Source organism: Oncorhynchus keta, chromosome 33, assembly GCF_023373465.1.
Source record: "Oncorhynchus keta strain PuntledgeMale-10-30-2019 chromosome 33, Oket_V2, whole genome shotgun sequence".
NCBI classification, from domain to species: Eukaryota; Metazoa; Chordata; class Actinopteri; order Salmoniformes; family Salmonidae; genus Oncorhynchus; species Oncorhynchus keta.
The window spans coordinates 20914957-20942328 of NC_068453.1; the positions used below are offsets into that span (position 1 = coordinate 20914957).

The 27372-nt window shown below is 43.7% G+C and overlaps 2 protein-coding genes across 5 annotated transcripts in view; one reads left to right on the forward strand and one right to left on the reverse strand.

Moving 5' to 3' along the window:
- Positions 1-400: 400 nt before the first annotated feature.
- LOC118371883 (origin recognition complex subunit 5-like) lies at positions 401-15267 on the reverse strand. Of its 3 annotated transcripts, none has more exons than XM_052492417.1 (14): positions 15109-15267; positions 14721-14895; positions 13475-13753; positions 13212-13286; positions 12495-12606; positions 11925-12055; positions 11275-11323; positions 11004-11094; positions 10748-10803; positions 10258-10370; positions 9946-9993; positions 9745-9855; positions 1632-1744; positions 401-1161 (listed from the first exon to the last, which is right to left on the reverse strand). In XM_052492417.1, the coding sequence occupies exons 2-14, from the start codon at positions 14832-14834 to the stop codon at positions 1116-1118; spliced, it is 1338 nt and encodes a 445-aa protein (XP_052348377.1). In that variant the 5' UTR covers positions 14835-14895; positions 15109-15267; the 3' UTR covers positions 401-1115. The 3 variants fall into 3 exon arrangements, with proteins under 3 accessions (XP_052348377.1, XP_052348378.1, XP_052348379.1); XM_052492418.1 differs by lacking the exon at positions 15109-15267 and adding an exon at positions 15017-15038; XM_052492419.1 differs by lacking the exon at positions 15109-15267 and having other exon boundaries at positions 14584-14730.
- A 1821-nt stretch (positions 15268-17088) lies between these two features.
- LOC118380706 (LHFPL tetraspan subfamily member 3 protein-like) overlaps positions 17089-27372 on the forward strand; it is a 42828-nt gene continuing 32544 nt past the window's right edge. Inside the window, exon 1 of one of the 2 annotated variants that reach the window (XM_052492420.1) lies at positions 17089-18670. In XM_052492420.1, the coding sequence (XP_052348380.1) occupies positions 18241-18670 (430 nt within the window). In that variant the 5' untranslated portion in view covers positions 17089-18240. The remainder of the gene's footprint in view (positions 18671-27372) is intronic. The other variant, XM_052492421.1, reaches the window with a different exon arrangement.

Below are 27372 nucleotides of genomic sequence, written 5' to 3' on the forward strand. Positions count from 1 at the left end.
ATCCCTCCCACATATAGCTTAAAGGGAATCTGAGACTATGTAGTACATGGGGCTTTGACCACTATGGAATTTTGGGTAACAATTCATTCTCATGAAAACAGCCATGGATATTGTCAGTCATCTTTGTTAAAAAAATGTTTTGCGCTTTTAATGTATTATACTGAATCTTTGAAAATAGCCATGACATACCTAATGAATACAACACAGCTTTGGTGACAACCGCGTCTCAAAAATGAATGGGTTTGACTGCTTGGAACATTTGGATAGGAAGTTTCTCCTCTCGACCATGCCATTCTGCTCGTAAAACGATGACTAACATTACCCTCATGTAAAAATGGAAAAACTGCTATTGGGTAAACTTGTAAACTTTCTACTAAATAAAGTGGACCCCCCTAAAATAAACGCTGCAAGATGTTTATTTTGTGTTCACGGTTATTATCCATAATTGTTATTTACACGATTATTGTGCCAACCTTATTTCATACTATCAGCACAGCCATTTACACCAACAGAGCAATTAATGGGACAATTTGACATCATGGGAAGCAAGATCTAGAGTCAGAAAGAAGGAAACGTAGAAATATTACATACCCTACATTTTGTACCTTAAAAGAAGTCTTCGATGAGTCCTTCATTCTACCAGGTTCTTATTGTGCATAGCTGTAGTTGTCAGACCATGGAGAGAACAGAATCCTGTCACAATTATGAAACCTTTGTTAACAGGGACATTTTATTTTGGGCCATTTAATTGAAAAATAATATTGAAGTCCACCACAACCACAAGGTATCCAAAGGGCTCCTGTGAATCCAGTAAAATATGAATGTTCTCCATTGTTTGTTTACCACAATCAAACAGGTGTAGCTAGGGAATCAATAGGCACATTCACAATTCTGCAGATGCTGGTGTCTGACAGTGGTTCCAGTCAGTCATCAGGGGGCAGTAAAGCATAGGCCTAATGATTCCATAGTCCTCTGGTCCTGCACAGTGCACACACAGTGAGGAGTCCAGACAACCAAGGCATCTCCCACCTTTCTGCTCATGTTTGTCCAATGTCCACCAGTACATTCCATTCCATCAGAGTCCAGCTGAATTTCTCTCCATTAAACCACCACGGCTAGAGGAAGTCATACAGGTACTTTACCATGTCAAAGCTCACAGTCCTGGAAATTAAGAGCAGTGGGTCACAAAAGTCAGTATCTGATATTCTAAAAATAGAAATGTCTAGCAATAAAACAGATTTGTGGTGAATACACTAAAGCAGGGCTCTCTGACCCTGTTCCTGGAGAGCCACCCTCCTGTAGGTTCCCTCCAACCCTGTTCCTGGAGAGCCACCCTCCTGTAGGTTCCCTCCAACCCTGTTCCTGGAGAGCCACCCTCCTGTAGGTTCCCTCCAACCCTGTTCCTGGAGAGCCACCCTCCTGTAGGTTCCCTCCAACCCTGTTCCTGGAGAGCCACCCTCCTGGAGGTTCCCTCCAACCCCAATCTAGCACACCAGGTTCTAATAATTAGCTGGTTTATGAACCGAAAGAGGTCAGTTACAACTGGGGTTGGAGCGAACACCTACAGGAGGGTATGTCCCTAGGAACAGGGTTGGAGAGCCCTGCACTAAAGACAACAGTAACATACACACCTGGAGATGGCGAGGATGAAGTCCAGAGAGACGGCACATTTGTACTTGGGCGCATCCAGCTGGTCATCGTGGCCCACCTGATTCAACAGCTGAAGGGTCACCAGGGAGGAGATCTGGGGGGGGGGGGCTTGTCATCAACCATATTTCATTTGGCTTTACACAAATAGAGAATTCAGACTGGAGATCAAATCATTTTAAAGTCACTTCACATTAAGCCCATACCACACATAAATTTAAGAGCAGTTCAGGGGTTGAAATAATCTAGCCAAGGGGCTAGCTGGTGAATTAGAATAAGAACCATCCAATCATACACTAATACTACCATCACATAACTATTCCAGGAGTTCCACTAAATAACATTGCTACATAATTTTCCATAATCCCAGTTCAGAGTCAGAGCTGATTGAGGACCTTTTCCACTGAAGAATGAGTTTGTTTTATACTGAACAAAAATATAAGACTCAACATGTCAAGTGTTGGTTTCATGAGCTGAAATAAAAGATCCTAGAAATGTTCCATAAATCTTTCCTGCCCAGGACCTCCACATCCGGCTTCTTCACCTGCAGGATCATGGGGGGGGGTACTGGGGATTATTTCTATATGTAATAAAGCCCTTTTTGGGGGAAAACTCATTCTGATTGGCCAGGCCTGGGTCACCAGTGGTTGGGCCCGGCTCCCAAGAGGGTGGGCCTATGTCCTCCCATGGCCGCTCCCCTTCCTAGTCATGTGAGATCCATAGATAAGGGCCTAATGAATATATTTCAATTGATTGATTTCCTTATATGAACTGAAACTCTGCAAAATCGTTGAATGTTGCATTTATATTTTTGTTCAGTATATATGAGTGCATTTTACTTTTCATTAATATTCATGTCTATAGTGTATATTGATGTGCATGTTTGATACGGGGCTCATTTGTAAGAGTCCTTGATCTCAGCATGACTCCCTGTCAAAATAAAGGTTAAATACAGTGGGGCAAAAAAGTAGTCAGCCACCAATTGTGCAAGTTCTCCCACTTAAAAAGATGAGGCCTGTAATTGTCATCATAGGTACACTTCAACTATGACAGACAAAATGAGAAAAAAAATCCAGAAAAATCACATTATAGGATTTTTAATTAATTTATTTGCAAATTATGGTGGGAAGTAAGTATTTGGTCACCTACAAACAAGCAAGATTTCTGGCTCTCACAGACCTGTAACTTCTTCTTTAAGAGGCTCCTCTGTCCTCCAATTGTTACCTGTATTAATGGCACCTGTTTGAACTTGTTATCAGTATAAAAGACACCTGTCCACAACCTCAAACAGTCACACTACAAACTCCACTATGGCCAAGACCAAAGAGCTGTCAAAGGACACCAGAAACAAAATTGTAGACCTGCACCAGGCTGGGAAGACTGAATCTGCAATAGGTAAGCAGCTTGGTTTGAAAAAAATCAACTATGGGAGCAATTATTAGGAAATGGAAGACATACAAGACCACTGATCTCCCTCGATCTGGAGCTCCACGCAAGATCTCACCCCGTGGGGTCAAAATGATCACAAGAACGGTGAGCAAAAATCCCAGAACCACATGGGGGGACCTAGTGAATGAACTGCAGAGAGCTGGGACCAAAGTAACAAAGCCTACCATCAGTAACACACTACGCCGCAAGGGACTCAAATCCTGCAGTGCCAGACGTGTCCCCCTGCTTAAGCCAGTACATGTCCAGGCCCGTGTGAAGTTTGTTAGAGAGCATTTGGATGATCCAGAAGAAGATTGGGAGAATGTCATATGGTCAGATGAAACCAAAATATAACTTTTTGGTAAAAACTCAACTCGTCATGTTTGGAGGACAAAGAATGCAGAGTTGCATCCAAACACCATATCTACTGTGAAGCATGGGGGTGGAAACATCATGCTTTGGGGCTGTTTTTCTGCAAAGGGACCAGGACTACTGATCGATGTAAAGGAAAGAATGGGGCTATGTATCGTGAGATTTTTAGTGAAAACCTCCTTCCATCAGCAAGGGCATTGAAGATGAAACGAGGCTGGGTCTTTCAGCATGACAATGATCCCAAACACACCACCCGGGCAACGAAGGAGTGGCTTCGCAAGAAGCATTTCAAGGTCCTGGAGTGGCCTAGCCAGTCTCCGGATCTCAACCCCATAGAAAATCTTTGGAGGGAGTTGAACATGCTCACATGCTCACATGCTATACGTCATTTCCGGTCACAACTTGCAGGCTTGTTTTCGAATTGCTGTGCGTTTTGTTGCCAACCTATTTTGCTACCTGACAACTTTACGGGTTTCACTTTTTAATTACCGTTCATATATTTATTTATTTTTTCCTCAACTTTTTCACTCCGGACGCTTTATCTGGACACGATTCGTCAGGACCTCCAACAGCCGAAGCTAAGTAGTAACATTAACATGATGCCTTCTAATTGCAGCCGCTGTGCTCGCCTTACGGCGAGGATAGCTGTACTGCAAGCCCAGCTTCAGACGCAATCGTTAGGCAAGGGTAATTTCAGTGTAGGAAAGGATGAAACAGCGTCTGTGCCACCAGTAAGTACAGATAGTAGTATAAATCCCCTGGCACAGTCCCCGCAGCCGGACAACTTTCTCACGGTTTCTGGAAGGAAATGCTGTAGGAACCCTCAACCGGTTTTCCCCATTAAGCAGCGGGTCGGAGTCAGAGGCCGAGTCTTCTCTGGTCTCTACTCCTCCCGTTACGGGGTCTGAGACGCCGAAGCTTCCCACCATTAGCTCTGACAAATTGAAAACTCTAGTCATTGGCGACTCCATTACCCGCAGTATTAGACTTAAAGCGAATCATCCAGCGATCATACACTGTTTACCCGGGGGCAGGGCTACCGACGTTAAGGCTAATCTGAAGATGGTGCTGGCTAAAGCTAAAACTGGCGAGTGTAGAGAGTATAGAGATATTGTTATCCACGTCAGCACCAACGATGTTAGGATGAAACAGTCAGAGATCACCAAGCGCAACATAGCTTCTGCGTGCATATCAGCTAGAAAGATGTGTCGGCATCGAGTAATTGTCTCTGGCCCCCTCCCAGTTAGGGGAGTGATGAGCTCTACAGCAGAGTCTCACAACTCAATCGCTGGTTGAAAACTGTTTTCTGCCCCTCCCAAAAGATAGAATTTGTAGATAATTGGCCCTCTTTCTGGGACTCACCCACAAACAGGACCAAGCCTGACCTGCTGAGGAGTGACGGACTCCATCCTAGCTGGAGGGGTGCTCTCATCTTATCTGCCAACATAGACAGGGCTCTAACTCCTCTAGCTCCACAATGAAATAGGGTGCAGGCCAGGCAGCAGGCTATTAGCCAGCATAGTGGAGTCTGCCACTAGCATAGTCAGTGTAGTCAGCTCAGCTATCACCATTGAGACCGTGTCTGTGCCTCGACCTAGGTTGGGCAAAACTAAACATGGCGGTGTTCGCCTTAGCAATCTCACTAGGATAAAGACCACCTCCATTCCTGTCATTACTGAAAGAGATCATGATACCTCACATCTCAAAATAGGGCTACTTAATGTTAGATCCCTTACTTCAAAGGCAATTATAGTCAATGAACTAATCACTGATCATAATCTTGATGTGATTGGCCTGACTGAAACATGGCTTAAGCCTGATGAATTTACTGTGTTAAATGAGGCCTCACCTCCTGGCTACACTAGTGACCATATCCCCCGTGCATCCCCCAAAGGCGGAGGTGTTGCTAACATTTACAATAGCAAATTTCAATTTACAAAAAAAAAAAAATGACGTTTTCGTCTTTTGAGCTTCTAGTCATGAAATCTATGCAGCCTACTCAATCACTTTTTATAGCTACTGTTTACAGGCCTCCTGGGCCATATACAGCGTTTCTCACTGAGTTCCCTGAATTCCTATCAGACCTTGTAGTCATTGCAGATAATATTCTAATCTTTGGTGACTTTAATATTCACATGGAAAAGTCCACAGACCCACTCCAAAAGGCTTTTGGAGCCATCATCGACTCAGTGGGTTTTGTCCAACATGTCTCTGGACCCACTCACTGTCACAGTCATACGCTGGACCTAGTTTTGTCCCATGGAATAAATGTTGTGGATCTTAATGTTTTCCTCATAATCCTGGACTATCGGACCACCATTTTATTACGTTTGCAATTGCAACAAATAATCTGCTCAGACCCCAACCAAGGAACATCAAAAGTCGTGCTATAAATTCACAGACAACACAAAGATTCCTTGATGCCCTTCCAGACTCCCTCTGCCTACCCAAGGACGCCAGAGGACAAAAATCCGTTAACCACCTAACTGAGGATCTCAATTTAACCTTGCGCAATACCCTAGATGCAGTTGCACCCCTAAAAACTAAAAAAATGTCTCATAAGAAACTAGCTCCCTGGTACACAGAAAATACCCGAGCTCTGAAGCAAGCTTCCAGAAAATTGGAACGGAAATGGCGCCACACCAAACTGGAAGTCTTCCAACTAGCTTGGAAGGACGGTACCGTGCAGTACCGAAGAGCCCTTACTGCTGCTCGATCGTCCTATTTTTCTAACTTAATTGAGGAAAATAAGAACAATCCGAAATTCCTTTTTGATACTGTGGCAAAGCTAACTAAAAAGCAGCATTCCCCAAGAGAGGATGACTTTCACTTTAGCAGTGATAAATTCATGAACTTCTTTGAGGAAAAGATTATGATTATTAGAAAGCAAATTACGGACTCCTCTTTAAACCTGCGTATTCCTCCAAACCTCAGTTGTCCTGAGTCTGCACAACTCTGCCAGGACCTAGGATCAAGAGAGACGCTCAAGTGTTTTAGTACTATATCTCTTGACACAATGATGAAAATAATCATGGCCTCTAAACCTTCAAGCTGTATACTGGACCCTATTCCAACTAAACTACTGAAAGAGCTGCTTCCTGTGCTTGGCCCTCCTATGTTGAACATAATAAACGGCTCTCTATCCACTGGATGTGTACCAAACTCACTAAAAGTGGCAGTAATAAAGCCTCTCTTGAAAAAGCCAAACCTTGACCCAGAAAATATAAAAAACTATCGGCCTATATCGAATCTTCCATTCCTCTCAAAGATTTTAGAGAAGGCTGTTGCGCAGCAACTCACTGCCTTCCTGAAGACAAACAATGTATACGAAATGCTTCAGTCTGGTTTTAGACCCCATCATAGCACTGAGACGGCACTTGTGAAGGTGGTAAATTACATTTTAATGGCATCGGACCGAGGCTCTGCATCTGTCCTCGTGCTCCTAGACCTTAGTGCTGCTTTTGATACCATCGATCACCACATTCTTTTGGAGAGATTGGAAACCCAAATTGGTCTACACGGACATGTTCTGGCCTGGTTTAGGTCTTATCTGTCGGAAAGATATCAGTTTGTCTCTGTGAATGGTTTGTCCTCTGACAAATCAACTGTACATTTCGGTGTTCCTCAAGGTTCTGTTTTAGGACCACTATTGTTTTCACTATATATTTTACCTCTTGGGGATGTTATTCGAAAACATAATGTAAACTTTCACTGCTATGCGGATGACACACAGCTGTACATTTCAATGAAACATGGTGAAGCCCCAAAATTGCCCTCGCTAGAAGCATGTGTTTCAGACATAAGGAAGTGGATGCCTGCAAACTTTCTACTATTAAACTCGGACAAAACAGAGATTCTTGTTCTAGGTCCCAAGAAACAAAGAGATCTTCTGTTGAATCTGACAATTAATCTTAATGGTTGTACAGTCGTCTCAAATAAAACTGTGAAGGACCTCGGCGTTACTCTGGACCCTGATCTCTCTTTTGAAGAACATATCAAGACCATTTCGAGGACAGCTTTTTTCCATCTACGTAACATTGCAAAAATCAGAAACTTTCTGTCCAAAAATGATGCAGAAAAATGAATCCATGCTTTTGTCACTTCTAGGTTAGACTACTGCAATGCTCTATTTTCCGGCTACCCGGATAAAGCACTAAATAAACTTCAGTTAGTGCTAAATACGGCTGCTAGAATCCTGACTAGAACCAAAAAATTTGATCATATTACTCCAGTGCTAGCCTCTCTACACTGGCTTCCTGTCAAAGCAAGGGCTGATTTCAAGGTTTTACTGCTAACCTACAAAGCATTACATGGGCTTGCTCCTACCTACCTCTCTGATTTGGTCCTGCCGTACATACCTACACGTACGCTACGGTCACAAGACGCAGGCCTCCTAATTGTCCCTAGAATTTCTAAGCAAACAGCTGGAGGCAGGGCTTTCTCCTATAGAGCTCCATTTTTATGGAACGGTCTGCCTACCCATGTCAGAGACGCAAACTCGGTCTCAACCTTTAAGTCTTTACTGAAGACTCATCTCTTCAGTATGATTGAGTGTAGTCTGGCCCAGGAGTGTGAAGGTGAACGGAAAGGCTCTGGAGCAACGAACCGCCCTTGCTGTCTCTGCCTGGCCGGTTCCCCTCTTTCCACTGGGATTCTCTGCCTCTAACCCTGTTACGGGGCTGAGTCACTGGCTTGCTGGGGCTCTCTCGTGCCGTCCCTGGGGGGGGTGCGTCACCTGGGTGGGTTGATTCACTGTTGTGGTCGGCCTGTCTGGTTGCCCCCCTTGGGTTGTACCGTGGCGGAGATCTTTGTGGGCTATACTCGGCCTTGTCTCAGGATGGTAAGTTGGTGGTTGAAGATATCCCTCTAGTGGTGTGGGGGCTGTGCTTTGGCAAAGTGGGTGGGGTTATATCCTTCCTGTTTGGCCCTGTCCGGGGTGTCCTCGGATGGGGCCACAGTGTCTCCTGACCCCTCCTGTCTCAGCCTCCAGTATTTATGCTGCAGTAGTTTATGTGTCGGGGGGCTAGGGTCAGTTTGTTATATCTGGAGTACTTCTCCTGTCCTATTCGGTGTCCTGTGTGAATCTAAGTGTGCGTTCTCTAACTCTCTCCTTCTCTCTTTCTTTCTCTCTCTCGGAGGACCTGAGCCCTAGGGCCATGCCCCAGGACTACCTGACATGATGACTCCTTGCTGTCCCCAGTCCACCTGGCCATGCTGCTGCTCCAGTTTCAACTGGCCTGGGCCCTAGGACCATGTCCCAGGACTACCTGACATGAGGACTCCTTGCTGTCCCCAGTCCACCTGGCCATGCTCCTGCTCCAGTTTCAACTGTTCTGCCTTACTATTATTCAACCATGCTGGTCATTTATGAACATCTTGGCCACGTTCTGTTATAATCTCCACCCGGCACAGCCAGAAGAGGACTGGCCACCCCACATATGCTCGCTCTAATTCTCTCTTTCTTTCTCTCTCTCGGAGGACCTGAGCCCTAGGACCGTGCCCCAGGACTACCTGACATGATGGCTCCTTGCTGTCCCCAGTCAACCTGACTGTGCTGCTGCTCCAGTTTCAACTGTTCTGCCTTATTATTATTCGACCATGCTGGTCATTTATGAACATTTGAACATCTTGGTCATGTTCTGTTATAATCTCTACCCGGCACAGCCAGAAGAGGACTGGCCACCCCACATAGCCCGGTTCCTCTCTAGGTTTCTTCCTAGGTTTTGGCCTTTCTAGGGAGTTTTTCCTAGCCACCGTGCTTTTACACCTGCATTGTTTGCTGTTTGGGGTTTTAGGCTGGGTTTCTGTACAGCACTTTGAGATATCAGCTGATGTACGAAGGGCTATATAAATAAATTTGATTTGATTTGAGTTGAAGGTCCATGTTGCCCAGCAACAGCCCCAAAACATCACTGCTCAAGTGGAGATCTGCATGGAGGAATGTGCCAAAATACCAGCAAGTGTGTGAAAACCTTGTCAAATTTTTTCTGTATGTCTTCACCTCTGTCATTGCCAACAAAGGGTATATAACAAAGTATTGACCAAATACTTATTTTCCACCATAACTTGCAAATAAATTCATTAAAAATCTTACAATGTGATTTTCTGGATTTTTTCTTTCTCATTTTGTCTGTCATAGTTGAAGTGTACCTATGATGAAAATTACAGGCCTCTCTCCTTTTTAAGTGGGAGAACTTGCACAATTGGTGGCTGACTAAATACTTTTTTGCCCCACTGTATATATTTTTTAATTATCCCTTGGATGACACTGCAGAAAGCCTGACTGTCTCAGCTGACCTGACAGAAAACACTGGCGGTGGGGGCCACTCTGCTGTCCACCACACTGTAGAAAATGGCCAGGAGACGGTCCAGAGGGAACGGCTTGGGCCCCAGCAGGTGATTACTGGTCTGAATGGGAGAGAGGTGAATTCACTAGGTAGAACATCTCATTGACTAAACCTAAAGAATAGTACAACAGCTTTAGCTAAAGATAATCACCTTTTCATGTTTCTTCAAAAAGTTGGTCTTTTTTATTTTGCCATGGTGCTGTTGGGCAAGAGAGAATCATATAATCACCAATAACTAAAACACACAAGGATGGGGGGAAATTATGCAAACAATTACATTGATAGAAACTGCAATCCATCTACAATATTAAAGCTGATCTACACCCCCTGCAAAGTAGCAGGCAAACAGAGTTGGTGAATAGCAGGTGGAATTGATGTTTAACAATGGACTCCTATTCCAATGTGTCTAGCTTTTGAGATGGTGAGGTGAAGGAGGTTCAGGTGCTGAGGAGAGAACAGGTACCTTGAGGAAGAAGCGTTTGTCAGTGCGAGCAGGGTTGTAGGAGGCCAGGTATGCAGCTATCAGCAGGAACTTGGAGTAGTAAGGCAACTCCACATGGGCATGAGCAGACAGACCTGAGAAAGGCAGAGGCAGCTCTCAATGTCTTTACCTGGGAAACATGTACAACAGCATCATCTACAGATGGCTTGTGGATAGGAGATGAGATGAGAGAAACATCTGCTGTTGTTTCCACTGTCTGGGTATCTAGTACCAATGAGTCTGGAGTGGGCTCCATTCAGGGATAAACATAGGGGTAGTTTAGAGGGTCCACTCCCCTGAACTCCCTCTCAGGCTGGGGACAAGCAGCAACACAAAGGAAGAGATAGCTGAGGTCTGGGAGTGTGTGAACTGGTCCTGGTCACTAGATTCTAACCAGGTTATTTCCACCGGTCTTGTTCTCAGTGCATGCATATCTGTGTGCATCTGTGTGTCCACACTTCTCCTTGCCTACCTCTCACAGCTCCTGCCTCCTTCTCCTCCATCTGCAGCTGTTGCTCCCACTGCACACTGAGCAGAAGAGAGACATGACGAAGTCAGGGGAGACACCACTGTTACAGAGCCAGCAGCACTGAGCCGCTGTTGTGTAATAAAAGCCGGCAAACGGAATTAAGGCCGTCTGTCGTCAGTCCATGAGAGAAGGTCGGTCACGGAAGCTAAATCAATGGGAGTCGATCATCTTTGGCTGAGGCAGATGTACACAGACAGACCTGGACACCTCTCGCAGGTACACCGTCTGCATGGCCTTCTTCAGGTGAGGCTCGATGTTCCTCCACAGCTTGTGAGTGTCACTCTCTTTCACTGAGGGCAGAGAAAATAAAGGTTGGAATTTAAACATTGATAATCTGAGAGACAAGCGAGAGAGAGGATGACATGAAAGGAATCCATCATCAAATTAAAGTACAGATAGACACTAAGGGAAGACAGCAAAGTCATTGAAATATTGATGTGGTTACTGTTCTAGAAATATGCATATATTACCTTTGCCTTGCTCCAAAGGTTCAATGAATTTAGAGAAATGGAGGGCAGCCTGTTTGAAAAGAGAATTAAAAATATGAAAGGACAACAAGTACAGACTATGATGTCTGTACAGACTATGATGTCTGTACATGTTGTGAACAACATGTCAGCCAAGGTTGGATCATTATTACAATTCTGCATATCAAAGAAAACCCCAATCCTAAGAAGTAGTAACTCAAGTGGACTAAATAAAATAGTGATGGATAGCCTGGAAACAAACTCATACTGAATCCTCAAAGGGTAGCACGGAGAGTGTGTCCGTACAACAGAGCAAACTGTTGCCTAATCTGAAATGAACCCCTTGCACCAACCTATTGGCACTTCTTTAAGCCCCCAGAATACATCTTAAAGGACTGGGATAAGTGTGCAAGCCATACATTTTTTTCCAGACTTACAAGGGGGCATCAAGACACATCTAGAGATAGGTGCAAGGGCTAGTTCTTTGTCTGGGCTGTCAGAGCGTATTATGACGGAGCGTGTCAACAGCTAGTTGAGAGTTACTTTGAGTGTGTCTGTGTCCTTACTAAGTGTGGTCTGAATGTGTGAGCATGTGTGTGAGAGTTCAGTGTTACTATGAGTGTGCCTGACTACTTATGTAGTGTGTAACTGACCAGGTGTCTGAGCTCTCGGAGGTCCCTGCAGACAGAGTAGAAGACTCCCAGTAGAATGTTGATGAAGGCTGAGTAGAGCTCTGGGGAGTAGGACGGGTGGCTGTCCTCAGACAGGATCTGCTGCAGCTCCCCTGCACAGGGAAAACATACACACAGTCAATGCCTGCCTCAAATGAAGTCACCACCAAAGATTCCCTCATACATGATTGTAGTCATTTTATGTACAAACATTGATTAAATCCTAAGTGTTAATTTTCTCGACCGGATGCCTTTGTTTGCTGTGTTCTGTCAGTCACTTCTCATGTGTTGGTGCAAAACCACAGGTACAAAGAGGAGGTTGGTGACACTTTAATTGGGGAGAACAGTCTTGTGGTAATGACTGGAGCGGAATAGGTGGAATGGTATCAAATACATCAAACACATGGTTTCTAGGTGTTTGATGCCATTCCATTTGCACCGTTCCAGCCATTATTATGAGCCGTCCTCCCCTCAGCAGCCTCCACTGCCACTAATCCATCTGTACCTAATTCAATGCTAAGGCCATTGATGCTTATCTGTTGACAGCTGTACCTTTACTGTAGTCAGGGAAGTGGAGCAGCAGCGGTTCAAAACAGCCAGTGTTGGGTCGGAACTTATCCCACACTATCTCACTGAGCAGGATCACCGTCACATTGTCATCGACCTGCCAAAGAAACCGTGTGTCAGTTACGTAGAGGTACAAAATCAGATCATGGCATTGCATTGTGGATTCACAAAGAATACAACTATGTTGGTAGCCAACAACACCTTTACAACATCAATGCAAGAGGATGTGTTTTCCTCCTTCAAACCGGAGTAAACTAAAGAGGGAGGACAGTTATGAAGACAGCTGTCCACGTACATTCTCCCAACACTTCACATTACAATACTGCTGATTATCACCTCAAAAGGTGCATCTGTCGCCGTAACTGCACTCGCTACATGCCACTCAACACAGCTGTTAAAAACACTTGTACCAAGATAAAAACAGGCGGCATTCAGCTTTAAAAACTAAACAAAAACCTAACATTGTGGTCGTCTACCTGCACTTCTGAAGTTCAGAATTAATATGCAAAGAATGATTATCAAGAATGATTGTCATTCTTCCTCATCACTGCCTTTCAATGCACTTATTTGAGTGCCTCCTTGAAACATTCAACTCAAGGTTATCAATCAAAAAGGGACCCTTCTGCACTAGTTCACCATCCATCACTCAGTCTGTCTGCAACTTAATGAAGTAGAATGCTCAACAGGTGACATGACTCTTACCAGTTCCTGAAGGCGCAAGAAGGCAGGGAGGAGATTGGTTTCCATATCTCTAAGGAGCTCAGCCCGGTCCAGCACCTACCCAGACACACACAGCAGAGATCACTGTAACTGTTTCATCATACATTATAAACCACAAATTATGCTTTATAACAATTCACGTTATACTTCATCAGAAAGAGAGCCTGCAATGTAACTGAGGATGCAATTTTTAAAAGAAGTGGATTATCACAGGAATATCACAGGTGAGGATGATTTTTACTCACAATGTATCGTGTCTGCTTGGCTGAGGCCTGGACACACAGTTGTTTGTAGACTCGTACGAAGTCTGACAGGGAGGGACTGCGGGACAGTAGGGAGGCAGAGTCGGAGCCAAAGAGGGAGAGGAGAACCTGCTCAAACAGCAGTCCTACAGAGACACATTCCACACAGCTCACTGTGGCATAGGGAAGCTCCAGTTCCTTCAGCAAGGTGTGTATCACATGGCTTTTTCCTGTGGCACGATGACCATAAATGAAAATGGAAGGGTAGCTGCATTGCTCTGGCTGTAGGCACAAAATGTATTAAAGTGTCAATACAATGATACACATATTTGGGCAAGAAAACATTTTAAATGTATTATTTAATAGCGGCGATGGGTGGTGTTGAAGATGAAGGAGGACGATTTATGAGCATGGTCTTATTTCTATTACAGCATTTTGGATGTTTGTCATTCATATTCCATTTACCCAGTTCAATGTAACATTGATAGGTTTAGGCTACTCCATGATACTAACATTTTCCCATCATGAGGTTGCTACAATCTAGTCTATGAATTAAAGTTACAACGTAGATGCACACAGTTCAAGTGAAAAATTTGAGGTGACAGAGTGACACATTGACACAATCAATATTGCATCTAGCTCTTTGAACTAGGGTGTAATCATTAGTCCAAACAAGAGTTTCTATTGGACAAATGCATGTGTTTATCCCCGTTTCTTCCGTTTCCATCTGTTTAAGAAACGTTTTTCAACAGAATCATCGGAATGAATACACCCCTGATCACGCGTAAACATAGTTCACTTTCATAGCAGCTACGTTGTATTCCTTCTTGCATCTACATGCACTCCTCTCACATTTTCCTTTTGCTTGTGGACTTTAATGCAAACCACATCAGCTGTCTGAGACCAGGCAGAAAAAAAGTCAAACCATGTCATATCCGCTACACACAGCCTACATCTGTTTCACCATATTAGCTAAAGTAACATCACATTCAACATAGCTAATAGAACTAACAAGTTAGTAAACCCGCTACAATCATGCAGTATAATGTAAGTAGTTTAGCAGTTAAACTGACGCCCCCGGTGGCAATAAATGAGTAAAACCTAAAGCTTACCTTGACTTGGAAGAGTTCCCGTGTTAGATAGTCATAGCCAGCTAACTGACATAGCATCCCTCTGTGGTCGTTTTATTTGTATTTAACTGTTTACCGTAAGGAACATTATGTTACAATGTTTCAAATCAGACACAGACCTCTCCCATCAACGCCAGCAGCATGCTCGCCTGGACATCTCTGCAAGGCAACCTCTCCATCACGCGCTGCAACTTTTCATCCTCATACCCTAGGTGCTGACGTTGTGCTGCCATTGTTTAGGCTACTTTTAGACACACACCGAACCGTAAAGTGTGTGACTTAAAGTGGTTTGGCCTGTAATAGAGATAGAGACAGTTACAGAATAAGGTGACTCTTGACAAACTAACGTTAGCGGTGCATTGTGCAAATTGTCTGCCTTCCTTCCTCTGCAGCAGTGCTAGCTAACTCAACTGACCACAACAGTGTAGCTCTCGTGGAAATTCAAGGGTAATGTTTAGTTGTTGAAAGTTCATATTTTGGTACTGCAAGCATACTGAATAATGTTACCTGGTTAGAGTTCATGCAGTGAAATTACCCATATCCAATATCCCTGTAAACTTGTCAAGAGTTTCCCGCGTCTCCAAATTTCACCTCACAATTTCCTGTCTCTTTTACAAGCCAATCACCGCCAGGTTAAAGCAATTGACTCTGGGAGTTGTAGTTGTCTATTAGCAAAGCGATAGCCACTATCAAATGCCATCACCCCTATTTGCGAAGTTTTGGATGTATGAAAGCGATTGATTTAATTGAGGACATTTCGTTTCATTGCAAAAATGTTCAAACACCGGCTTCTCGGGCATTAGCACTTAAATAAACCACCAGTTTACTGAATACCATTGGTGTTTAACATGAGGGTTTTAGCATGAAATATCCTTTATGTTTTTACACAATTATTTAATTTCTTTGTTGTAAATGTTTTGGCGCCAAACTGGTGGCAGATGTGGAAAAAGTCAACACTTGAAAGAGTTAATAGAAAATAATGCCATTGTTGATGCTTTTTTCATTAGCCTAATTAGGCTATATTTTCTTGAACATATGGTCTTTCCACTAGAAACCCCACAATATGGACAAACTAATAAAAATGGAATACTACATATGAATACATTTTTTAAATAGTTATGCAAGTAAAGTCCTAAATTACCAGTTACCATAGAATGCCATAGTTTACCTGTTAAGTACCCAAATTACCGAAGATGTTGATGTTGGTAAATTACAGGTAGACCCTATACAGATCTGTATCGGCTTGATGGGCAAAGCTGGTAGGCTACTCCTGGCTATGTGGCCATAGCGTTTACAGTGGGACACTACAGGCTAGTTAGTAGATGAAGTGGGACAACATTTTGTCATTAGAAATGCATTAATGTCCCACTTCACCTGGCACTTGTTGTGAAATCATTTATACGGCTTTTTAAAGGCTTAGGTCTATATACTGTATAAAACACGCTCCGTTTTCACCATTTTGTGACAGTAACCTTATACTAGACTCACCCCATGCCCTATGAATATTGATTTGGGGAGATTCCAAGCTCTTGGTAAAAATCGAACTAAAATGAGTCTGCACACCTTTGAATTGATCCTGGAAAACCTCTATTATTCTTTTCATACATTCATTTTTTTAAATCATACATTTTTCTATTCTCTCTTTCTTTCATGTCATGATCCTTTGACCCTACCGTTGTTATTTTCCTCCAGTTCCTTCCACCATCATCCTATGCTGTTTATGTGATATATAGCCTCTATCATTTATTTTGAGTTGTTATGAACAACTACAACAACATATTTCAATATGTTTTAGATTATCGGATGAAGGAAATTACATTTAAATTGATTAAAGTTTTATTTTGTGCATGTTTGTAGCTGAAAAAGATCCCAGTGCCACTATTCAAACACCATTAGTTGGAATTGGGACAGTACTATACATCTGATTTTCGAGAAATACATGTTTACATGGTTATTATATATTTTTTTAACTGACGATAACTTAATTTTAACACCAAAAGTTAGATTGCTGAATTATAATTGACAGGATGACAGACATCATTCTAGCGCAAGGTTTCATAGTTTTCACGATTTTCAACGGGTCACCCATCTAGGAAACCTGAACACACACTTTGCTCAGAGTCTGTGTGGATGGGCTCCTTGTCTTCTTTTACAGCTATGAAGTTTGTAATTTCTATTTTTTGTTTTTTCACATTGAGAATGATTCAATTTGTCTTACACCACTCGTAAACTCATAGGTATGCTACTGTAAATATAAAGTTTTTCTCAATTTCAAAATAATTGTAACCACAAGCCTTCTCCTAAATAATGAACATAAAATGCTTTCATTCATGTGTACATGTTGTTTGTTTTCCTTGTTAGGCCTATAGGCTACCTCTACCGTGCCACATGCAGCTTTGAGAAGGATAATCCTGAATAAGAATAGACTGTACTGAGAGAAGGTACTGGCAGAGCAGTCAAAGCCACTTCAGAATCATCAAGTGATCAACAAGAAGAGCATCAAGTCAACCGTACCACTGAGCATACTGTTGCCAACTGCATAGCACACAAAGTTGGAGACTTGGAGTAGGCTATCAAACAGGTGATGCATTTATAGTGATTACCTAGCCATTGCAATCATGATTAAATTGAGCCAATTAGCCTTTATCATGACTTTGTGATAAAATGCCATGTCGCAGGGTTTAGTTGTATAGCCTGCCCTTGTTGTTGATGTGCACATGGTAACTGTATGATAAATACCAGCGCGTCTTGTTTTGCGACAGAAGCCTTCCTATTTCAGTGGATCAACACCGAGAGAGAGAGAGAGAGAGAGAGAGAGCTGAGACTTCAATATTCTGCCTCACGAGTCAGAGCCAATCTTTTTAGATTTTGTTGCTTTTTAGATTTAACGATTTTTATTTCAGATGCCTCCCATTCCATCATTGTTCTGGGGCATGCGAGAGTGGGATTAGGAGATAGGCTATATTGCGCATGGTGCTTTATAAGAGGGGTTTTGATAGGTCTATCGGTTGTGACAGTCGGACTGCGCCTGCCTGGAATACAGGTGTTCTTCGGTCAAATATGGACGCAGAGCACATGATGCATAGTAGAGCAGATTGTCAACACTCACGACTTCATCATCTCAGTTAAACGCACCTCCTCCACCTCGGGAAAATTGGTATTCGGTGGAAGATGAGGTTGTAGCCGCGTTTGTGAAGGAGGATCTCAGCCGCTCTCCGTGGATTTTTCATGGATTATTCATCTCTGTGCGCCCTCAATCGAATGCAGTTCTGACCGTAGGGTGTTTGTTTAGCCTACTATGGCTGTAGCGTATCTGCGAAATGCATGGCCGTTTCGAATTAACACCCGGTGATTATTACATGCTGTTATCTCAGTGATCATTCATTCAGAATATTCCTCCTCGGTATTATTCGTAATATCTCCCGGATACCCAGCCTACCATGCAATAAAGATAAGGAAAACGGTGGCGGACCCAAGCACAGTGCAAGCTGCAAGGCTTTAGTAGGCTGAACACTCGCCCAGAGGGGAGCAGTTTAGTCGGGGATATCATGTCACATTGATGCGACCGGGATGTGCTTTGTGCTTGATTAAAGTTCTGTGGGTGAACAGTTCGTAAATATAAAAACCTTTAGAGACTGAATGATGGTGCCTGGGGCTCCTACAACCATGCTTCCCGCTTCCGAGGCTGCCAAAATCTACCAGACCAACTACGTGAGGAACTCCCGCGCTATCGGTGTTCTGTGGGCCATCTTCACCATCCTCTTCGCTATAGTCAACGTGGTGTGCTTCATCCAGCCCTACTGGATTGGAGACGGGATGGACACGCCGCAGGCCGGCTACTTCGGCCTCTTCCACTACTGCATCGGAAACGGGCTGTCCCGGGACCTGACGTGCCAGGGCAGTTTCATGGAGTTTAGCACCATCCCCTCCGGCGCCTTCAAAGCTGCGTCCTTCTTCATCGGGATGTCCATGGCGCTGGTCATCGGATGCATCGGCTGCTTCACGCTCTTCTTCTTCTGCAGCACAGGCACCGTCTACAAGATCTGCGGCTGGATACAGCTGGCTGCCGGTAAGTTCCCCCCCGTCTGCATATTGATTCCTTGAAGGGTAAAGGAGTTCAGAACTTCAGCAGTTCTACAACCAGAGATAAATCTCTATATTCCAGCTGTTCAATCAGCCAGGTAGGAGCAATTATAACAATTGGTTAAAGCTAGAATCCTTAGTTGCTACATCCATTCTTGAACTTGTAAATTATAAACTGCCAATTGATTCTTGAAGAATATAACTGATAAATGCCTCATGAGTTTAGTTCAACTGTCGTGCCCCATCAGAACCTTAAATATAGGCTTGTTTTACTCCAATGTTGATAAACAACGTAAATGTAAACCAACACTGTATAGTTAAAAACATGGTTAAAACTATGCTTTCGATATCATTGGTGGTTAGTCCTTGCATCTATAGCTCTGTCTATGAATTTTAGAGTGGTTACATTTCTCCAGCCCAATCCCTTAGAGATTCTTTGCAGAACGGACGGGGATGGCCTTTGCTATTGTTTAAATTACGGATTCTAGCTTTAAGTGTGGTTGATAGTGTTATTACTTGACGTCAGTTTTATAAGACGTGTATGTCGGGGTTAAGTACGTAGGTTAAACAAATATATTTCTACAAGATGAGCAAAAGCTCCTTGCAGATGACAGCCATGCTTGTTTATCTGTCTTAAACCATCATACACTGTCGCACTATCTTTAAAATATATATTAATGGAGCAAAGACGACCACAAAAAATACAGCCAGACACGCAAACCACACCGGCCATAGTTGCATGTACAAGCCTTGCAAAAATAAATGTACACACGCACGTGTCAAGCGCAAACGTGGTTCTATTTGAGATGCTGCAAGTCCCCTCCTTACTGTATATCAGGAAGATACAAACCCACACAGATGCTTGAAAAACACACGATAAGAGATTAATTAAAGATATCTAAACACCAACTAGGTTTCCCTTTTTATCTGTAGATGAGTCCTTGGAGTAGAGAAACACAAGATGATGTATGACTCCAGGTCAACATTCTACAAACACCCATCTTAAAGGAGGACCATATGAATGTTAGGTAAAATAACAACCCAATGTTAATCTCCCAGCTAAATATCCAGTAATGTTTCATGTGTTTGGAGCCACCCAAAATGAATATCATTGATGCACAGTTGATTTGAGTTTTAACCTGCATGTCATGATTGCATGTAATGCTCTCTCATACATCAGAATTTACCCAAGCTTGTAAACAAGCATCACAGTGAAAGTTACTTTGCAGAATTTAAACTGGTAAAGAATGCACACAGACTCCAGGTTGTGGCTTTAAAGTGGGTGCATACAATCAACCAGTGATCCATCAAAGGCAATGATCCTTCAACTCATCTCTGTAGCAAGTAACACAAACCACTGATTAAAAAAACATAATGAATGGGTGTTAATGCTGCTTGGTCTGAGACCCACAACACCATCCGTCTGTATAGCTGCAGGAGCCTCGCTGTAAATTCATGTTGAATATAAACACCAGCATGGAGATTATCCGGAGGATTCCACAGCATTCTCGTCCCAGACTGAGTTAAAACAGAAGCCCTGGCCAATGAGCACAGCCTGGGTGTTCATATCCTCACCTTGTTTTTCCACATGAAAGAAAGACACTGCTTATCACTGTGGTGGGAGGGAGTCAGTGGTAACTACTTGGTTGGTTTCCCTCTCTCACAGGGAAGAGCCCATATCCACAAAATTATCTCTGAGTAGGAGTGCTGATCTAGGATCAGTTGGGCATTTTAGATCATAATGAGTATGATTATATGGACAGATCCTAGATCAGCAGCCTTACTCTGAGATGTTCTGGATACGGTCTTCATAATACGGTACAGATCTGATCATGTCCAAACTATACAGGGGGGTGATCAACAAACTGACTAACACGGCCTGTATGATGCCTTAAACCCCCCTGAAGGCGCTGTCAAGAAATATGGCATGGCATCACAGTGTACCATACCGCAGTAAGGCTGCAGAGCATGGTTTATTGAGTGCTGTGTGGTGAGGAGTCAACATTGGAGATGACAATGAGAGGTCTGAGTGCTCAGGGCCTGTTGGCTGCTCGTTGCTTCCTTGTCTTTTATTGATCCATCACAGCACTTTGCTCGTGGCAATGACATGCATCATCAGCATTCAGGCAGTCGCTGCCTCATTCAACTCACTCACTGAATCTCTATCTCTCTCAATTCTCCTTCTCTCAGATATGTCATGTTGAGGTCACTGTGAAATTGGCTATTAAGACGTTCCCGGGGAGTAGTAATTGGAAATATAGTGTACTTTTATTTTCTCATTGCAGCCACAGATCCCAGGTTTGATTGTCAAATCCTTCGAGGCTCAGTGTAGTCAGACTTATCCAGAAGTAACTGGCTGTTGTGAGTGGCTGTCAAAGATGGCACATAGCGGAGAGGCACCTCTCCTTAAAAGCAGAGGAGAAGCTGAACATCTGATGAGAACAATCCACCTGCAGGCATTTGAACAGCAATAGTGCTCTCAACAGTGCTCTCAAAATGTCTGCTTCTGTGCAGGTGTGTTTTTCAAGGAAATGTACATGAAACCAACTGACATGTTCCCGCCCCTGCAGGCTGCAGCAATACAATACCTAAAGAAGTCTCCTTACTACGATTAACACTGTTGAATAATCTGCTTAACTGGCCCACTGCACACAGCACTTCTCAGGTAGACATGCCCAGTCTGCACTCAGTAGTTGTCTGCAAACTGGAGCAGCTGGACCATCCGCCCTGCTTCCCTCCAGCCTCCCTCTCGCTCCCTTCCCCCTTGTGTCGCCTTGACCACCTCCTCACTGTGGACCAATTAACTCCCCCTCCGTGACAACCACACTGCATGGTCGGTCGATGATAATCACACTAGTCTTGTGACAACTTCTACCAAATGCCAGGCGCTTCTCCACTCTAGTGGAGGATGTGATGGATGGGTCGGCTCTGGCAGCATGACAATGCCTGCCTGTCTAGCTCTAGGGAGGAAGCAGATTGGTGCTCGGCTCGCCATCCTGGATGGAAACAAGAACTCTACTGACCATCCCTATTTCCGATCCTCACCAAGGCAAATGCCTGAACACACAGGAAGGTGATTATCATTCATGTATTCGGCAGGGGCTCCTTGCTCCGTTTGGATATGGCTTCCACAAGCAAACAAGGGAACCAGGGGGGCTCTTGAGTGTGTTGTGGAGGCATTTCAACAACCTGTTTCCTGGCTCTGTTTGGACTACTAGGCTGCCCATACGGGTAAGTGGCCGCACATTGCTGCAATCAGTACTGGTCCAATGGGCCCCCTGAGACAGAAGCTGGCATTAACATCAAACATTAAAAGGCCCATTTGGTTGCTCGTGGTTTATTGATCCAGAGGTTTCTGTGCAGAACAGAACAGCACAAAGCTCCACTAATGGGAGACAGCTGCTGTCACCGTCTGGCTCCTCTGCTGCTTACAGGCAGTACTGTTTGTTGGTCTATTTATTCAGGTGTGTGTGTGTGTGTGCGTGTGTGTGTGCGTGTGCGTGTGTGTGCTCTCTTTACCGTGTCATTAATTTAACATAGGTGTCTGTCACAATCCCTCAGTCTGGGGATTGGGCCCAACTCGTGCCTATGCATGAGATTGCATGATTTGGATCTTTGCACAGTGTGGCTCTTTATTTCTCACAATTCTTTAAAATAGAGGCAAGTGAGAGACATCACATGGTGCCTTGTTGGGGGAAAGAGAGAAGGTGGATAAGAGATGTCAACTAAGGGAGGGGATGAAGACCAGCAAGGAGGAAAAGATAGAAGCACATTAAAGAACATGGAAAGTGATGGTCACAAAGAAGGATTTGCAGAAAAAAAACAGATAAGAGTTAAAATATTGATGATGAAAAGTACTATCAAGAGATGAGGTCAGGAAGAAAGCCATGCCATTAGAAGTTCAAGCTCGGGGCCCAGACAGATCTGGGACCAGGCTACATATTTCACCAATCTTTCTGAACTGAATATGACCTGCCATAAATGAGAGCTTAGCCTCCCTCTCCACTCACAACGTTACAAGGTTGTGCACTAAGCCAGTGGGCAGTTGCTGTGTGTGTCATAATACCACTAAAGTCAATAGATATTGACATCAACCAGCTCTTATCCTTCCTGTCAGTGGTAGCGTGATGGACTGGCTGGCTGGGCCTGATGAAAGCCGGCTCACTTCTCCAGCTCTTTGCAAGTCCACTGAGCCCCCCCCACAGCATACTCCACAGATCAGAGAATCTCCCAAAGCATACTCCACAGATCAGAGACTCTCCCACAGCATACTCCACAGATCAGAGAATCTCCCAAAGCATACTCCACAGATCAGAGACTCTCCCACAGCATACTCCACAGACCAGAGACTCTCCCACAGCATACTCCACAGACCAGAGACTCTCCCACAGCATACTCCACAGATCAGAGACTCTCCCACAGCATACTCCACAGATCAGAGACTCTCCCACAGCATACTCCACAGATCAGAGACTCTCCCACAGCATACTCCACAGACCAGAGACTCTCCCACAGCATACTCCACAGATCAGAGACTCTCCCACAGCATACTCCACAGACCAGAGACTCTCCCACAGCATACTCCACAGATCAGAGACTCTCCCACAGCATACTCCACAGACCAGAGACTCTCCCACAGCATACTCCACAGATCAGAGACTCTCCCACAGCATACTCCACAGATCAGAGACTCTCCCACAGCATACTCCACAGATCAGAGACTCTCCCACAGCATACTCCACAGATCAGAGACTCTCCCACAGCATACTCCACAGATCAGAGACTCTCCCACAGCATACTCCACAGATCAGAGACTCTCCCACAGCATACTCCACAGATCAGAGACTCTCCCACAGCATTCTCCACAGATCAGAGACTCTCCCACAGCATTCTCCACAGATCAGAGACTCTCCCACAGCATTCTCCACAGATCAGAGACTCTCCCACAGCATTCTCCACAGATCAGAGACTCTCCCACAGCATTCTCCACAGATCAGAGACTCTCCCACAGCATTCTCCACAGATCAGACTCTCCCACAGCATTCTCCACAGATCAGAGACTCTCCCACAGCATTCTCCACAGATCAGAGACTCTCCCACAGTATAGTAGAAAAAGGGCCCACCCCTCTATCTCTCATCTTCAACTCATCCCTATCTCCGTTCCCTCCCCATTCAGCAAAGCACCGGACCAGGCCCCGCTGTCAGCCACACACACGCCATCCTTTTAGAGAGTAATGTTATTTACAATGGGCCAATGGACATTTAAGCCTCCAATGCAGATCAGGAAGTTAGATGGTGTGCCTTCCAGGCATGAAAATGTGTGCTTTCTCAAACCCTGCTCCCAATGATCATTATAGCATGCCTCTTAATAGAACTGTCAGCTGGTAAATAAATCAGAAAGCAGACGTTGTACGTCAGGAGGTGTGAAGGCGTCAGAGCAGTAGGTGTTTTATGTCTTCCTGTGGATTAGAGGTGGCAGATACAGTGCCAGATTTAGGATGTCATTCTGACACATCCTGTACCTGCCAATAACCCATAAGATGGGTTTGTGCTAAGAGGAGAGAATCTCCCATGGTTGTGCATCTGCGATGACTGTAGATGCCATTATTGGGATTTGCTTCAATAACATTTCATTACTAGATCTGATGGTTTATATGCAGTCTTATTATTCAGATGTGGGAAATTGTTTTAAAGATTTTGTGATCTTATCTCTTGGTGCACACAATTACATAGCAACTGCACTTGAAGAAACTTTCAAAGCTCTTGGAATTTCCCGCATTGACTGACCTTCATGTCTTAAAGTAATGATGGACTGTCATTTCTCTTTGCTTATTTGAGCTGTTCTTGCCAAAATATGGGCTTGGTCTTTTACCAAATAGGGCCATCTTCTGAATACCACCCCTACCACGTCACAACACAAGTGATGGCTCAAACGCATTAAGAAGGAAGGAAATTCCACAAATGAACTTTTAACAAGGCACACCTGTTAACTGAAATGCATTCCAGGTGACTACCTCATGAAGTTGGTTGAGAATGCAAAGAGTGTGCAAAGCTGTCATCAAGGCAAAGAGTGGCTACTTTGTGGAATCTTACATTTTAAATATATTTTGATTTGTTTAACACTTTTGTCTAGTGTGTGTGTGTGTTTGTGTGCGTGTGTGTGTTCCTACAAATTTGACAGTTATCCTTTGGGAGTTTTGCGTGCACAATATTTGCCAGCACTACCTGGGTAATTAATCGTGGGTAGAATGAGCAATCTATGAATGCTCTACAGTACTCTGCAAATGTTCTACTCTGCAATAGAGATCTTATTTAGTCTGCTACAGTGCCAGCATGCTACAGCAGGAAAATAATCCTGTAGCAATAGGAAATGTGGATTATAATTAATGGACATTTTTGTAGGGGTTGATACATTTTTCGTAAGTAAAAATCTAACGTGGAAATTACAAACATCCGAAGGTTTTTAATAAACCTCAAATAAACTACAAGTTTGACATTTCCTGCATTGCAGTTAAGTTCTCCTGCAACAGGGTGATCAAATTAAGATCCTACATCTGTATCATCTGTCCCCAAGGGAGCGTCACTAAATAGCTAGGCTACCCACCACTGCACAAGGGATCAGAGACAAATCCCCTAGCAGGGAAAAGTGATAATCTCAAGGAGCATAAGCTTCTCCCAAGAAGAGAAAATACTGCCTGTCTCTCACTTTCTCTCTCTCTCTGATACTACTCAGCTAACCCTGATCATTGTGAGAGAAGCTTACTTATTTAAAGCAGGTGGGTTTATGCCAAATGTAGAACTTAATTGTAGGTCACTTGTAGAAGTAGCTATCATCTACTGTAGTATTGTAAACATAAGTCGACACAACTGACTTGTATTTTTTAAGTTTGTCTTACTGCAGCTAGACAACCTATGGTCAAGTGTTGACATATGTGCTCAAATAAAGCTATAATAGAGCATTGACAAGAACATCAAATGTCAGTGTTTGTCCTACATTCATTTAGCAGTGGTGCACCAAATGTCTGCCGAGACGTGCTTTTAAGATCAGAGTGACACGTAAAAACGTCAGATCGTGCCAGAAACCTCCATGGTAACTAGCTAGCTAGGTTGTAATCTCCCTAGGAGATGGTGGTGGTGGTGTAGGATTTAAGATGGCAGCAGTAGACATGTCAGGTGACAGACAGAAGTCTTTCCACGGTTCATTAAGAATTGATTACCCTGGTTCCATAGAGATCATTAGTGCTGCTACAGAGGAGGAGCAGACCCTGAGGTCCTGATTGCAGCTCTGGCACTGTCAAGCTCATCCTCCCCAGTGCTTAGAGATCTATATATCAACAACTTAATCTTCTACAGCAGGGGTTCTTAAACCTTTTCAGCGTGAGACCCAAGTGTGAAATTGACCATTCTCCCGTGACCCAAATCGTCATCCAACGACTCAAATTAAGAACAAAATACTGTGTGATGATAGATGTATTCTCATAACTGCGACCCACCTTTCACATGCCCATGCCCACTTGGGTCCCCACCCATAGTTTAAGAAATCCTGTTTTACAAGCAGGAGATTCCCTAACGCAGTCAGACAGCAGACAACCTGAAGCAAGAGAACCATGGAAAAGCTCTGCTGCAAACACCAACCGCTAAAGATAAGACTAGAAATCAGGGCATTTAGTTTCAGAATTGTGTACTTAATGTATACATGTACGTATGTGAAAGACATGACTTTAACTTTGTGTCTCACAAGGATTTCTCTACAGAGCCACAATTGAGTGACTTTCTCTGGGCTGAATTTCCCCCAGGTCTGTGAACCTTAGCAGAAAGTGCATTCACAATTGAGATCTCACTGTCAGAATTGTTTATCCATTAAAAAAATGCAGAATGCCGAGATGCAAAGTACATGACCTTGTAGAATGTGTTGAATCATCTTGAATCCCTTTCGGTCTTTTAGAAATGCGTGAGCCATATCAATAACACTGCGTAACTCTGGTTTGTGAATAAATTATAGTTGCGTCAAATATGAATGAAAGGCTTTGAAGGCGTTTGGTATTTCAAGTTGCCCTGTGGGAGCAATTTTAGATGAAATGCAATCCTGAGTCGTGCAAATACATTCCTATCTGCTGTAAGCAGGGGATAGCAGGTGGAAAATAAACAGTCCTGAACATTTCCCTTCCTGACTTCATAATTAAGAAATGATGACAGTTTAGAGTTGTTTAATTATGACTAGAGGAAAAAGGCTTGAAAATAAAAGAGAGCCGCACACTCTAGGAGCTCAGATGCAAAAATGTAGTGCCAACGTTTCGACAGCCAAGCTGTCTTCATCAGGGTATAATCACAAACACTGCGGGATGACTCGTTTTATATAGTGTCAAAAGACACAGGTGTCTGTAATCATGGCCAAGATGGCCTAATATCATTGGTTAATAATCAAATATTAAAATGTCATACAAAGAACAGCATACAAACAACAAATGGATAACATACAATCATAGATTAATTTGACTACACAAGCTTACAAACAATTACAATGGCAAAGTCACAATGATCACAAGAATGGCTTCGGATCAAAGTCTACGTTGAGACCGAAGGGCGCAAGGGTCTTTAAATTAAAGATCCAGGCAGCCTCTCGTTTTAACAATAACAATCGATGATGTCGTCCCCACAGTGACCGTATATACAGTTGAAGTCATAAGT